At 39.2% G+C, this 12,869-nt stretch overlaps 1 protein-coding gene across 4 annotated transcripts; it reads left to right on the top strand.

The window, feature by feature from the left end:
* The first annotated feature begins 1,310 nt into the window (after nt 1-1,310).
* On the top strand, nt 1,311-11,332 carry LOC131790423 (germ cell nuclear acidic protein). Of its 4 annotated transcripts, none has more exons than XM_066173801.1 (8): nt 1,311-1,416; nt 1,791-1,934; nt 5,172-5,759; nt 6,183-6,506; nt 8,383-8,421; nt 9,039-9,089; nt 9,392-9,616; nt 9,861-11,332. In XM_066173801.1, exons 2-8 carry the CDS (start codon nt 1,844-1,846, stop codon nt 10,190-10,192), a joined length of 1,650 nt encoding a protein of 549 aa, XP_066029898.1. In that variant the 5' UTR covers nt 1,311-1,416; nt 1,791-1,843; the 3' UTR covers nt 10,193-11,332. The 4 variants fall into 4 exon arrangements, with proteins under 4 accessions (XP_066029898.1, XP_058963617.2, XP_058963618.2 ...); XM_059107634.2 differs by having other exon boundaries at nt 1,316-1,416; nt 1,784-1,934; XM_059107635.2 differs by lacking the exon at nt 1,311-1,416 and adding an exon at nt 1,557-1,653 and having other exon boundaries at nt 1,784-1,934.
* The last annotated feature ends 1,537 nt before the right edge of the window (nt 11,333-12,869 follow it).

The raw sequence follows: 12,869 nt of genomic DNA, 5'->3' as shown, positions 1-12,869 counted from the left end.
ATCCGCCCCTTGTCGTTGAGCTCACTGATTATCCTTAGAATTTTGTTAAATTTTTAAGATACAACATTCATATTAGTTATTGATCCCCAAAGTAATTGTTACACATTTAAGATCTGGAAGCTTTACAGTATTCAGAATATCTTTTGGAGCTTCTTCGTAGTTCAAAAATTTGTTGAGATCGTTTAGGCTGATCGTGTGAAGGAGAGTAGTCTGCAGAAGGACTGCTGTTTGTAGTAGTGACTGACCGTTAAGAAACCTGAGAGGGTTCAGGTCTTATATAATGACGTCCGCAAAAGTTGACGAAACGTCATTCGCTGCCACCGTGGAAGTCCACCTTCCACTCAGGACTACCCTCACCCGGACGAACAGGCTACACGATCGTATGTTAATAATAGTAATATTAATACTAATAATGATAATAATAATAATAATAATAAATAAAAGATTTATACAGCGCCAGTATCCTTTAAAGGCGCTTTACAACACCAGCGAAAATCTGAATTAAGACTCCTAGAAAGAAAAAAAATTTAAAAGTGCCTACAAAATGCTTTTTTTTTAGAAAAAGAAATGGTTGAAGTCTTGAACAAACGGACTGACGGAATGTCTATTGCTACTGGGTTCAAACCAATTACTGCAAAATTTAATTCAATAACCCGCCCTCACTTCAAAAAAAGGCCTGCGAATGTTAAAAAAGACTGAAACAAGATTATGATTAACAGCCACAAACGCGACTCAAAGTAATGATCTCACTGCCCGACGTGAATCAATGTCATCACGCTCATGACACCGGTTGTCCGGTCGTCCGCCACTACCTACCGGAAACCTAAAGCTAGCCCTGCGCAAAACTCTAGTTTGATATTTGAGGATTAAATGAAGTATTCACGAGCACGGGACAAAGAAAAAACTGAGATGTATCTCGTTCGATCTGTCGATGTTTCATTCAACAGATCAAGTAGTTTTCAACTTCCTTGAAATCAACAACATGCTTCAGTTTGTCGAACCAATCAATTCGCGAGAAGGGAACGCAGATTACTCCCCACTGTCAGGATTTAGAATATTCTCAAACGCTTGAGAGGTTTCTAACACTTGATATTTTGGCTATAAAAAATCGTTTAAAATCGTACTTAGAGGAAATGATGCGAAAAAAAGCTTTTGTGTTTGCTAAGACTTAAGTGTCAGCTTGCTTTAACCCTTACAAAACCCGACCAATCAACTTGCGAGTTATAATTAGAATTACTCGGATATTATGTCACTGATTTGTAGGGGGCGCCACGGCACCAGTAAAGATTACTTCAGTTATTTCCTTGTGGTGCGTTCAAGCGTTCTGGTGGATGTTAGACTGTTTCGAAAATAAAATGTTGTAAGTGAAAATAATTCCCCTTCAACAAAATTTGGAATCAAGACACACGGATAAAGGTAAACGTTGGTAATTCTTGCATTTAATGTTCTCGTTTTTGCTGAAAGGTTGAGCTGTCTCGTTGACATTCAACTTCAAAGGCGTACCAGTTTTGACACCCAGAAGTTTACGCGTCGGTGATCACAGTCATTTTTAACCTCTGAAGCTTTGAGCAAGCATTTTGTTAGCAACTAGGGGACTTTTCTGACAATCTTGGTTTTAACTTTTTTTAGCCATTCGAGCTAAGAGATCAACAGGTATAAACAAGATATGTAAAATTAGTTCGATGTCTTCCGTTCTGGCACAAGGACTTAAACTGGGTTGTTTTGTAGTTATGTTACTTGTTTGTTCATTACCTGTTTGACATTATTTTTCTTGGTCCTGTAGGTTTAAGAAAACCTATTTTCATCGTCGTTTAAACACGGGAACATTACCACCCAACTTGTCATGCCCAGTCTCAGATTTCTTGTGGCGCTTTTGTTTGGACTTCTATTGGCTTTTGGTATTCGACCGTCCTCCTCGATGCCAATTGAGGGAGGTAAGATGTTAGACAATGTTTTTGTAAATGCCCGTTTATCATACCTGCATGCCAAAGTAGGCCTTCTACAAGGAACATTTACCGAACACTTTCCAATTTCCACAATCAACTAAAATCACTTAAGTGTATGTGATTTGAAACCAAGCATTGAATTTGTTTTCTCATCCTTCTCAAAATCCCTGAGATCTTGTTTTAGTTTTTTTGACTTAGTGACCTCTGTTCATGTATAAACAAGCAAAGACACAGGTGGCCAGCAAAAGAGAATGAAGAAAAAGGCGTACAGAATTATATATTCTGGAAGTTGCACAAAATTTATTGGAATACTTGTGACAAAATGACATGAAAAATCCGACAGCCAGCTCAATTTTCGTTTACTATAACGAGCTAGGCTTGTGTTACTGGTTGATTGTGGATTCGGGAGTGTAATGGGATAATAAGTCAATTTGAGGTCATACGAGATCTGGTGCCCATTCTCCCTTCCGTCTAGGAGCTGAACGAAAGAAATAAAAAAAGGGAAAATTGAGAAAAAGTTTATAAATTTTCCAGGAAAAATCCTTAAATGTGAGTTTATTTCCAGTAAGGTCTGATGCAAATAAGCCGTACGTTCCATTAAGCTATCTTTATAGATATCGACTCACAGGCTACAAGTAAGTGGGCAGCCATGTTTGAAAGGGTCTGATTTTTTCGCAGCCAAAAATAGTGATAAATACGCGGCTATCTACAACTTGATAGCTCAAAGGTTACAGAACTTGAGCCAGGTTGATCAAGGAAGCGACCAAAACATTCGAAGAACATTTATTCCGGAGACAAAGGGTATAAAAACTGGCGCAAGTTTAGTTTCGCGGAACCAATCCGATTTAAACAGCACAACAGTTCCGTTAAGAATCATTAATCAAAAGAATCAAACAATACACGATCAAAACAATCGACGATCATATGTTCCATCGGTTGCTGGCTATACGGGTAACACACTGGCGGGAAACCGAATGGCGGGAAATCCACTTGCAGGAGTTTTATTGGCGGGAAATCGAAAAATGACGAATCTCCAAGTGGGAAATCAAATGGTGGGAAATTTTTTGGAGAGGAACCAACTTGCGGGAAATCCACCGCTGACAACTCAACTGGCGGGAAATATTGTGGCGGGAAAGCAGCAGGTGGGTAATCAACTGGTGGGAAATCAGTCGCCAGGAAAACAATTGGCGGGAGTTATTACGGCAGGGAATCGACCCATGGGTGAACAACTGACTGGAAGTCTGGCGGGAATCCTATCAACAGGGAACCCATCGAGTAAAGATCAACCGGTGGGAAATCCGTCGACAAGAAACTTGTCAGCTGGAATTTTATCAGCCTCCGGTGTAAATGGAACCAAACAAATTTCTAATTATTCGACAAACCTAGGGGATACTGGTGCATCCATGTTTCCTACCTCGCTCAACGACGGTCTAACCTCTAAGGAAGATCAAAGTGGTATCATCACAAACGTTTACAGACAACAATCAAATTTGGATAGGAAAAATACAATTTATTGGCCTCCACCTGGCTTTTTCAGCCCAGAAATAGTCGAAAATTTTAGGAAAGTTTCAGGTAAATCCTCAGCTGTTAGAAAGACAGATATTAGTCAACAATCTTACCCGCACATTCGTTACCTTCAGAATTATCCGAAACCTATGGATCACAGCAAACTTAGCTACCGACGGTATTCTGGCTTTCCATGGTACTCAAGCTACCAACAACAAGGATGGACGCGTGGATACACAGCAAGTCCTGGTTACCAAGTAAATTATCCGGGAATGATGCCAAAGAGTGCTTTTCCAGTCGTAAAAGACGTTCGTGATAGAGTCCCTGCAGATCAGGAGAAGAACGTTCCAGTGACAAGTTATTTCCGAGACAATGATAAAGCTATGCAGGGTAAATTTCACAGTATGCTGTCTCCTCAGCCATCTTCGATGCAAATAAAACTTCCCATCAAAACTGTCACAAAGAGTACAACCCCAAGCATTCAGACCCCTTTCGTTCTTCCGAATGATATTCCGACTTCCGGCTCTGGTAGCTCGGGGTCTGGATTTGACGAATCTTACGACATGGATGATAACGCTGACTTAAAAGAACCAGAGCCGGAATTTGATGATACGGCTGACCTGAAAGAGCCAGAGCCGGAATTCAGCGGAAGTGGAAGCGGATATGACGAAAAGGACTTAAGAGACGATATTTCCAAAGTGGCATTCATGTTAGCAGGCACGAATGATAACCCAAATATGCCTCCATTTCCAGTGCCAGGCCTTCCCATGAACTTGACGCGGCAACAGGCCATTGATATTTATAAATCAGCCTTGTACTTCGCTGGTCTGCTGCAAGGAGATGGTGAGTAGTTGACACGATGTGCGATGAGACTTTTCGTCCACCAGTAGCAAACAATTGAGCAAAAGACAAAATAACTGTTCGAAGAGTTTTCTTCGACAGAAATTTCAATGGAAATAAAAAATTGAGTGATCGAAGATCACTTCCCAAAAAAACAATTTACGGCTCAAAAAAATAAAAAATGAATAAAGATCGAAATTAATGGTTTAATAGATTAATAGTTTTTTCGCTTTTTTACATGGTCTCATCGCCTTTGTGTTTTCCCTACAAGATATTATGACAAAGACTTTACTCTTGAGATGACAGCAACCAATTCAAGACAGATGAAGACAACAATAACTCTTAGAGGGACACAATACAAACGACAGAACCATCGCTTAAGTCATTTTATGTACATCACAGGGATAAAAGACAAATCATCATGAAAGACAAATCCACTTTTTAAGCGCTTCGAATTCTCTATGAATTGGACGAACTGTTCAGAGTGATCATGAGGACACCACATGAATTAGACGCTACGTGGACATTCCGTGAACAGCATCTTACAATGATCCACTACGATAACTGAAAACAAACTTTGGTGACAGAGAAGGTGGTTCAGGTTCACGCCTTCGACTGTACTGAGTGAGTCAGGAAAGTACGACGGAAGACATGACATGTACATTCACTTGAGAAAGCTACAAACCGACGGCCCATTACGTACTGAATGAATGTAAAAATAGAAATAAAAATGACAAAACTTAAGCTTAGTACTTTGCTACAAGCTACTGTCTACCAAACCTTAACAATTTTTATAACGACTCTTTCACCCTCTGTAGTTTAACTGTTTTATTCAGCATGATACGTTATCCTAATATGTTCCAACTTGCTTTGTTTTAGATAGCAATGATATTGACAAAGCAGGATCAGGTGATGATGCTGTAGACGAAGGTACTGATGACGACGATAGCGAGGACGATGACGAAACTATAAGTGACAATGACGTCAAGGAAGCTCTTGCTGCTTCAAGCGGGGAACTGATCGCTAGTGGCCAGGAAATTAGTGACGCAGAAGCATCGGGCAGCGAATCAGAGTTACCTATTGAAAAATCAGATAGTAAAGACAATGAGGTGGTCCAAGGTGATGATGACAAAACGAAAATCGATTCAGAGAAACTTGCCAGCGAGCCTCAAAAGGAAGTTAAAGAAGCACAAGCAATTGATGAAACTTCTAAGAAAGCTGACAATGACAGTGTTAAAGATGAAGAAGATGGTCAGAAGGGACAAAACGAGGAAGAACAACCTGAAACAGTCGAGGACATTGATGCAGATGTGCCCCCACCACTTGATAGTGACACGCAAAGAAGTGATTCCGCTGCTCAAGAAAATGAAAATCCCCCTATAGACGAGACCAAACAAATGGCCGAGGCGCAGTCAAAATATGCTGCCGATCAGCAACAAGAAAAAGCCTTGGCCTATCTTGCCAATAGTAAGAGTTAAGAGTTTTTATAAAGTTTATGAGGTTGTCGAATGTTGTCCAATATCTGTTTGTGTATTACATTCTACATCTAACTTAAACTCGACCTGAGGCTTGCTTCGTTGCTAAGCATCAGAAAATCATCGTCAGATGCAGTGTTTTAAACGTTCGAATATATTTTTAATCTTAAACTTACCATAAAAACAAACAACAACAAAAAAAGGACTTTTTTACGCAAGCACTCCAAGGAAAACAAACAAAAAAAATAAGTATCAAGAGCAAACCTGGCGGAAGATTACGCCTGGCTAAGGCAAGATCGCATTCGGTTTGTAACTGCAATATGGTTATTGTGAATGAGCGTTGCCTCATAAGCGCCATCGAACTATTTTGGCCGATTTTGAAAAAAGTTGATTCCTGTCTTACCTCTCTTTTCAGCTCGTCAAAGTGGAGTCTTTTCCGCCCCATCTCAAAGAGCCATCATATGCAAAGACACGATACAGAAAATATCTTGCCCGCCCGAACATAGGATAAGGGTGTTAAATGCTGATTTTGGTGACATGGGTGATGTCGGTTGCCTAAAGGAAAACAATCCGATGCCGGTGGGATTCTGCCGCACTCCTGGAACTTACGAAAAGGTGAAGAAACGGTGTGATGGTCTGGAGGGCTGTGATTTGGCTGCGAGCAATGACTGGTTTGGCAATGCGTGCCCGGACGCTAACAAGTATTTGGATGTCAACTACGACTGCGTGAATAATCCGGGTAAGTAAACTGATGGGTAAAATGAGGTCTGTATTCGAGACTGCTTTAAATGGTCTCCGGCAGCTTATCTCGATCAGAAGAAGTGACACGAAGTATTGCTATTCGCACATGGATTGGATGCTTATCCACCCGAGTCTACCCCTCCCCTAGAATTTCGTCAGGTTTCTCTGACAGATTACTAGCATCCACTTATTCTCCTGGGTGGAGAGTGGACTGGGGGAGAAAATGACCTCTTTCTAAGAACACAAATAGGTGACCCGGAGCCGGGCTTGAACCTAGAGTCCAGTCCAGTTCTTCCCAGCTATAATTCTACCGCATCTCCAAAGCCTGGAGGGGCATTCGATTTTGGGCGGCAGTGAATTACAATAAACAAGTTTTTTTTTAAATCCAAGTGATAAGGCAGAAGCACCAGTCTTTTACAGACCCGAGGAGTTAGATTTCCTTTTGAGAAGAATAAGACTGAGTTTCTCAAATATTTCGGATCTGGAATGTCCCGTTATGTCGAAGTCAAAAATAACTTTTTCCCAGTTCTGCTATTAAGCCCTAATGAGCAGCGAAGTACTCCTGGTTGACAATTGAATTAACTCATCAGTGTGACAGGTTAAAAAATGAAGCTTTGTTCGAAGCTTTTTCTTTTTTATTTCTCTTTTCATCACTCTGCATAGGTGCGATACAGAGAAAGGGCTAGAAATTAAGAAGGCTGATGATGTTTAGTTGTTGTCTCAGATGTTTAGAGGCTGCAGCTGTTGTCCACAGGTTCCTAAAAGGCTCTTCCCTTCGGCAAAGAATATAATGGCACTTTTAAACGATTACTGGTTAAAGAGTGAAAATGAATCGTTTGTTATGGTACTGGCCAAGAGATTATAATTTCTTGTTCTGGCTATGAACTTAAAAAAGACTAACTAATTAGAGGAAAACCCAGGGATTTTAAACTTGCAGTGGAGATAATCTTCAGGAATGTTCTTTTCGAAAACTAACTGTATAACGAATTTTTAGCAGAGAAATTGCTAAACGGAAAAAAAGCCTGAATATTTCCTGAAACTTTGGCCTACAATAACCCTAGATCTTTCTCTTGCGTCAACTGAGCGTTCATTCCTTTTTTCTTGCTATTTGCGTAACCGGGGTGAAAATATATTTGGGTTCGATAAATCAATTAACACGCCCTGCTTTGAGCGCGTAATGTCATCCCAAAAGAGCTATTATGACTTGATTTTCATCAACCAATCACGTGGAGTTAAAATTAATATCTACCCGCAAAACAGACACTTAGGGGAAATACGTAACCTGACATAAAAATAAACATTTTGTAGATTGGAAGCTTTGATCTGGATGAAACTTCGGGCTACACGATGAGGAATTCCGAAGTGGAAATTTTTGCAATTGTTTCTGTTGCGTTTTTAAATTTTGCTTTTGCAGGTATTTCAACTCGAGTATCGAATACCAAATTGGCTAGATTTTTTTTCAACAAAATGTGCCTGGGAGTCGGAACTCTTGATCATTTTTCGTATTTTTTTCAGCTCCGTCACTTCAGTGGTACGATCTTTGGAAATACCATTCAAAGCCTAATGAACAAGGTTTAAGCTCGTTTTAATGGATAAATCAGAGTTTATGAGTCTTGATCTTTCGTGTACGGATTAATTTCCATGACTGATATTTTGGTAATTTTATATCGATATCAATAGCAAGCGAAAAACGCGAGCCGCCAGCACAACCGATAGTGCAATCTTCACCTGGTCCGCTCCAGTCAATAATTCAATTACCGCAGTTTATTTTCCAAGGTGTTTACATGTGCTTTAATGTCGTTTTCAAAGATCTTTGAAATTGTTGCTGTTGGTATTGTTTCTAATCTCATGGTATTATTGGGTTTTTGTTACAGTGCCTTACCCGGCCCCTCCTGCTGCGGGATTTAGTCAAGGTGAGTTATTTGGAGCCGTATTGTAGTCTGAGTAAATAGTCACAATGAGATAAAAACTTGAGTCCATAGTTACTTTGTGCTTTTAACATATTTTTTCATGTAGCGCTTGAGTAAGATCTGTGCTTATTCTTTGCCATCAGTGAACGTATAATAGGCGTGAAAGTAACCATAATTATGAGAGCTTTGACAAAGAATTACTAACGTGCTAAAACGCTAAAACGTTTTTCAAGTAGAGTTGTAATTAAATGTGGATTGATGTTAGGCGAAATTTTTAAACGATTAAATTCGTTTTAATATTTCGAATTTTCCTTTTATTAAGGCTCCCTGTTCAGATCATCTTCTCCAATGATGCACTATGTTCCCAAAGTAAATTAGGTCTCACTTTATGAGAAAATTGCTAAGTAAAAGCAGAGAATTACCCTATTAATAGCTAGATAAAAAACCACAACCATTTTTCTCTCATAAAGATCGCATCGAACAGAAAAAGCCGCCATTTGGTTGATCTGAGAGCGCTAGTTACCCGCAATAATGTGTTCAGTAAATTAAAGACGTTTTTTCGTTCTCTATCTAAGGATAACTTTTTATGTCATTGGAAGTTGGGTAAATTTTCTTTACAGCTAGTTACCAGCCCCCTCCAGCTCCTGCCGCCTATGCCCCAGCTCCTTATGGTGAGTGATATTATTTCTAACTTTTCTGGGTTTGTCTGTGAGTTGTTGAACGGCAAAAATTATCTCCAATTCTGTTTACTTTCCCCATAATGATTTATCGATCTCTGAAGAGAAATCGTAAAAGGATTCCTTCTTCACTCTGAATGTACATCACTTTCATGCCTACCCTAACAGACAACATCAACTTCAATAACTGCTGTTCACCGTGAATGCAATGCTTAACCTCTCTAATTATACACGATAAATCTACTGGATTTTAGCATGACTAAATCTCATATCAGTAATATCTATCACATTCTCAGCCCAGCCTCCCCCGGCATATGCCCCTGGTATGGGAGTCCCGGATCTCATGTCATCGAGTCCTTACATGGCTCCACCAGACCCGTGTAGTCCGTGTAACACGTGTGCTCAATGCTCGTTACCAGTCTGCAGCCCATGTACTCACACTTGTCAACCTCTGACCTGCGCTCCTCGCATCCCAGCTAGTTTGCAGCCTCTGTGGCAACAGTGGAATGAAAGGACTGCAGGTAACATATCAATCAAAATGTTTTTTTATTATTTTTTTTTCCGACAGTATAGCTATATTTTTCTTCAAAGTCGACGCTCCGAAATGTCGTATTACGTTCTAAGCTGCATTAGCCCAAAGAGAAACCATCAATTGATCACAAATATTCAAATTAACTTTACCTTTCCAAGAAATACAACGTCGTGTTCATACGCCCACTTGAAAATCTTTATATCTACAGCGATACTATTTGTCTTTTATTTCAGACATGAGTCGAATGGAAATGGCAGCGCTTATTATTTCGCCTCTTCCCAAACTTGCTGCTCCCACAAAAGCACCTGAATCTGCGCAGGTGTCGGGTGGAGCTGAAGGCTCTGAGTCTGCGTCAGGTGAAACAACTTCTGACCTTGATGAGGACGCTCTCTATGAAGCTAGTAAGAGGTCTAAAATTCAGCAGGTGAAATCAAAACAGACAGCAAAGAAAGTAACTTTGGCAACGCATAAGAAAGCTCATAAGGATGATACTGAACAAGGCTTTTTGCGAAGCAGTGATTTGTTGGTTTCGTCGGGAGATGTAAGCAGCGGCTCATCTTCATGAAGTTGGAGGATAAAAAAGTTGCAAAAAAAGTTATCCCTTTGAGTTGTAACTAGGAATGTTGCGTGACACCTAAGTGAAACCCCGGTGCGTTACTTAATTTTAAAGAACTATTTTTTAAGTCATGAAAATAATTCGGGAGGAATACAGCAACGAGAAGACTACGATTTAAGAGGTTTTTATGATGTCCTTGAAAAAGTGCAAGTTTTCAATGACAACATGAACTTAGAGTGAACACTGTTTTGGAACAGTGGTACTGACTTAGTAACAGATTTAATAATTATTTTTTCCCTCTGAAACTTTTCGGCTCACAATTGTTGGTAGTTTATAGTATTTGTAGGACTCTGCAGGATATTCTGTCCAGCAGTCAATAATAAGTGATTCTGTTAGCATAGTCAGTTTTATAAGCTTTGTATGGGCTGTCGTGTGCAATCCAAATAAGGAAGAATACTTCAAAATTTCAGTTCTGATTAGAGAGGATCAACTGGAGATGTCATTCGCGCGTCACGTCGTCTAGATAATGCTCGGATTCTCTCGTGTGTAGTGATTCCTAAAGATGTACATTAACTAATCATGTGTCGCAAGTTGTGTTTGGATATTTCATGCAGCGATTTGTGTTTCTTCAACAAAGGATTCAAGCGACTCCCTTGTCACGTGCAGCATGATCCCTAGGAGAACAGATACCTCGAATCTAAAAATAACTCGAGGGAATTAACTCTGTAATGAGTTCTTCTTGGTCTCTTAGCCCGATGCTCCCCTGAGGTAATCCTCAGAGATGAATAGGTTTTAATGTATAGCTTAGTTTTGAAGTGAACAGAACTTGGCGTTACTGGTAAACGTTTGCGACATTCTGTCAAAATTCTTTAAAAGTCAACTTATCAAAACGGAAATCCAAACAGAGAAAGTGATACTTTTAATTCAACATTCCCACTCACATTTCAATAGAGCTCTTAGATTTACAGTATATAGACGTATTTTTGTACACGAAGGTTCAGATGTATCGACAACGTTAACTGTATGCTAAACTGCTGAAATTTAGTTCAATATTAAAACACTATCTACATTTTCGTGTTGGCGAAAGTCTTGTACATATAGATAATGAGGTTATAAAAATGTTGGTCGGAAAACTGTATTTTTAATAATAAAAAAATTAAGAAAATGTCAATCGAAAAGCCCTCTATATTGTGTTTGTCTCCTAAACAGCTGCTTGTTTTTTAAAATGCCTGGTTCACGACCTTTGTCACTGGTACCTTAAAAACATTTGAACAGTACCTGGTTTTGCAGTGGGCGTAGAGCATCGCGTCCGCCACGTTTGGGGCATGTGCTGTCAGCTCTTCCTCATTTTTTACTTTAATTTATTTCAAAGAACATAATGAATAAAAAAGCAAGAATGATAGGGTAACTTTAAATTGAGAGTTTCAAGTGATGCCAGACTGCTCGGTGTTGGTTTTAATTACTTTTCGTTGGCACTTAAAAAACTCGCGCATCAGCCAAATGCGAAACTACTTTCGCTGCACCTCAGACGATTTGTACACCCCAGAGAAAATAACTCCTCATTTGATATATAGTGGTTAATTTTCCTTTTAAACCAACGTCGTTTGCGATGGAGGATGAGCTGTTACTCAAAAGCACCTGGTTATACTGACAGTCTTCTCATGCAGTGTGACGCTGAATTGAATTTATTTATTTGTTTTTTGTCTAAGAAGGATTTGTTTTATTTCTCCAGCATAGCCATCTTGTTACAGTGTAAGTAGCAACCTTTTGCAATGAAACTCTTCTAAATAGCCTCCACAGAAACTGCAAATATCATATGCCTGATTTGAGCGACAAAACAAATTTAAATATAACTGACTCCAGGACTTGTCAGTAATTGTGTTTTTTTTTTCGTGTGTGTATCACTCAAGATTAAGTCGTTGATAGAAGCTAGGTGACCATGTTCAGAGGGTGAAATTGTTTTTTTTGCTGCTAAATTCGAACGAGTTTTCTGTTGAATTCTTCCACGCCTTTTGTTAGGTTAAGAAAAGGAGAATTGCGTCGGTAGTTTAATTATTTGCCTTTCGGTCTGTTTGTTAATTGCCTCTTTGAAAACTCTCTTACCAAAATGCACCCATGCGAATTAACTGATTCAAATGTCAATTTTCCTGAGTAAAGGCTCTTTCAAGTATAAACATTATTCATAACTTAACACAAGGTTAAAAGAAAAAAAAACCGTCTGGATGACATGAAAGTCAAAGCAATTTTTCACAACACACTGAGTTGCGATAATTTTTTTTGTTAAAAGTTTGCATTCAAAATAAATTGCATCGTTCAGATAAAATGCATCTTGTCCAGGAAACAATACCCCGATTTCTGTAGTTAAAGAATCTTCGCTTGACAATTAACAAAAACCACAAGCAAAGCGAACAAAAGATTGCATTCAGGTTTCACTCGCCCATCGACTTACAAGTTATAGGTTTGTTTATCATTGATTTCTACAAACAATTTATCTGTTAGCATATTGTCAATAGCTCTCTGTCGTAATTTTTCTTCCACTTTCCAAATATTAAGATACGACTGTAAAAGATAAAAGATCCAAATATTGATTTCTGCCAGACAAAGCGAGGTGTCTTCAAATCGAATGATCCGTATGAACATCAAATTTGGTAGTCGTGGTTTAACAACAGGGCGTGTACCCTCGATA

Source organism: Pocillopora verrucosa, chromosome 10, assembly GCF_036669915.1.
Source record: "Pocillopora verrucosa isolate sample1 chromosome 10, ASM3666991v2, whole genome shotgun sequence".
NCBI classification, from domain to species: Eukaryota; Metazoa; Cnidaria; class Anthozoa; order Scleractinia; family Pocilloporidae; genus Pocillopora; species Pocillopora verrucosa.
The sequence above is the reverse complement of the archived record's forward strand: the minus strand, read 5'-3'. Positions and strand labels throughout refer to the sequence as shown.